This window comes from Penaeus monodon, chromosome 28 (assembly GCF_015228065.2).
Source record: "Penaeus monodon isolate SGIC_2016 chromosome 28, NSTDA_Pmon_1, whole genome shotgun sequence".
In the NCBI taxonomy this organism is placed as follows: Eukaryota; Metazoa; Arthropoda; class Malacostraca; order Decapoda; family Penaeidae; genus Penaeus; species Penaeus monodon.
This window is the reverse complement of record NC_051413.1, coordinates 4,086,990-4,087,556: the sequence shown is the minus strand read 5'-3', so window position 1 is coordinate 4,087,556 and position 567 is coordinate 4,086,990. Positions and strand designations below refer to the sequence as shown.

The 567-nt window shown below is 43.6% G+C and overlaps 1 protein-coding gene across 1 annotated transcript in view; it reads right to left on the bottom strand.

Annotated features, from left to right (window-relative positions):
* Window positions 1–525, bottom strand: part of LOC119590912 (acrosin-like) — a 9,123-nt gene extending 8,598 nt beyond the window's left edge. Inside the window, exon 1 of the mRNA XM_037939649.1 lies at window positions 421–525. Coding sequence (XP_037795577.1) covers window positions 421–525 — 105 coding nt within the window. The remainder of the gene's footprint in view (window positions 1–420) is intronic.
* Window positions 526–567: the final 42 nt, after the last annotated feature.

Sequence of the window (567 nt, the reverse complement as noted above, 5' to 3'; positions counted from 1 at the left end):
GATTAAGATAGCTAGGTAAATACTTTATTAACTTGACACTTAAAAGTTATGATATTAAAATCAAGTGTGAAGCTATCTGCAATGAGTACATTTAACCCCCACTCTACAATACTAGAAAGATATTTAAAAGGGAGAGTTGTATGGACTCTATACTTTCTAGCGTGATAAGCTACTACGAAGTACGAAGTCTAGTAATGCTATAGGCCGCACGTTTAGCTAGTAGGGCCCTCGCTCTCAACAGACAGACCTGACGCATCCCTACATTGTTTTAGAACTCGAGATTTTTTTATGATGGGAGGACCAGGTATCAGCGTGACGGGGCGCATTGTTCTAATCAGCGAGACACCCATTTTGGGGTGAATGTAGGACTTCGAGAGTGACAGAGTGACCGCCTAGCTTCCGGGGTTGGGATGTGAGTACTTGCGTCGAAGCGCTGAAGTCATTTCCAAGGATGTCTAAGACGCCTTCATTCTTGGCGTTGGATGTCCTCGTGTGTGGAGGATTGTTTTCCGTGAACTGTATCATATTTCCTTTGGTATGGCGAAAGTGCTGGTGGTTTGAACGATA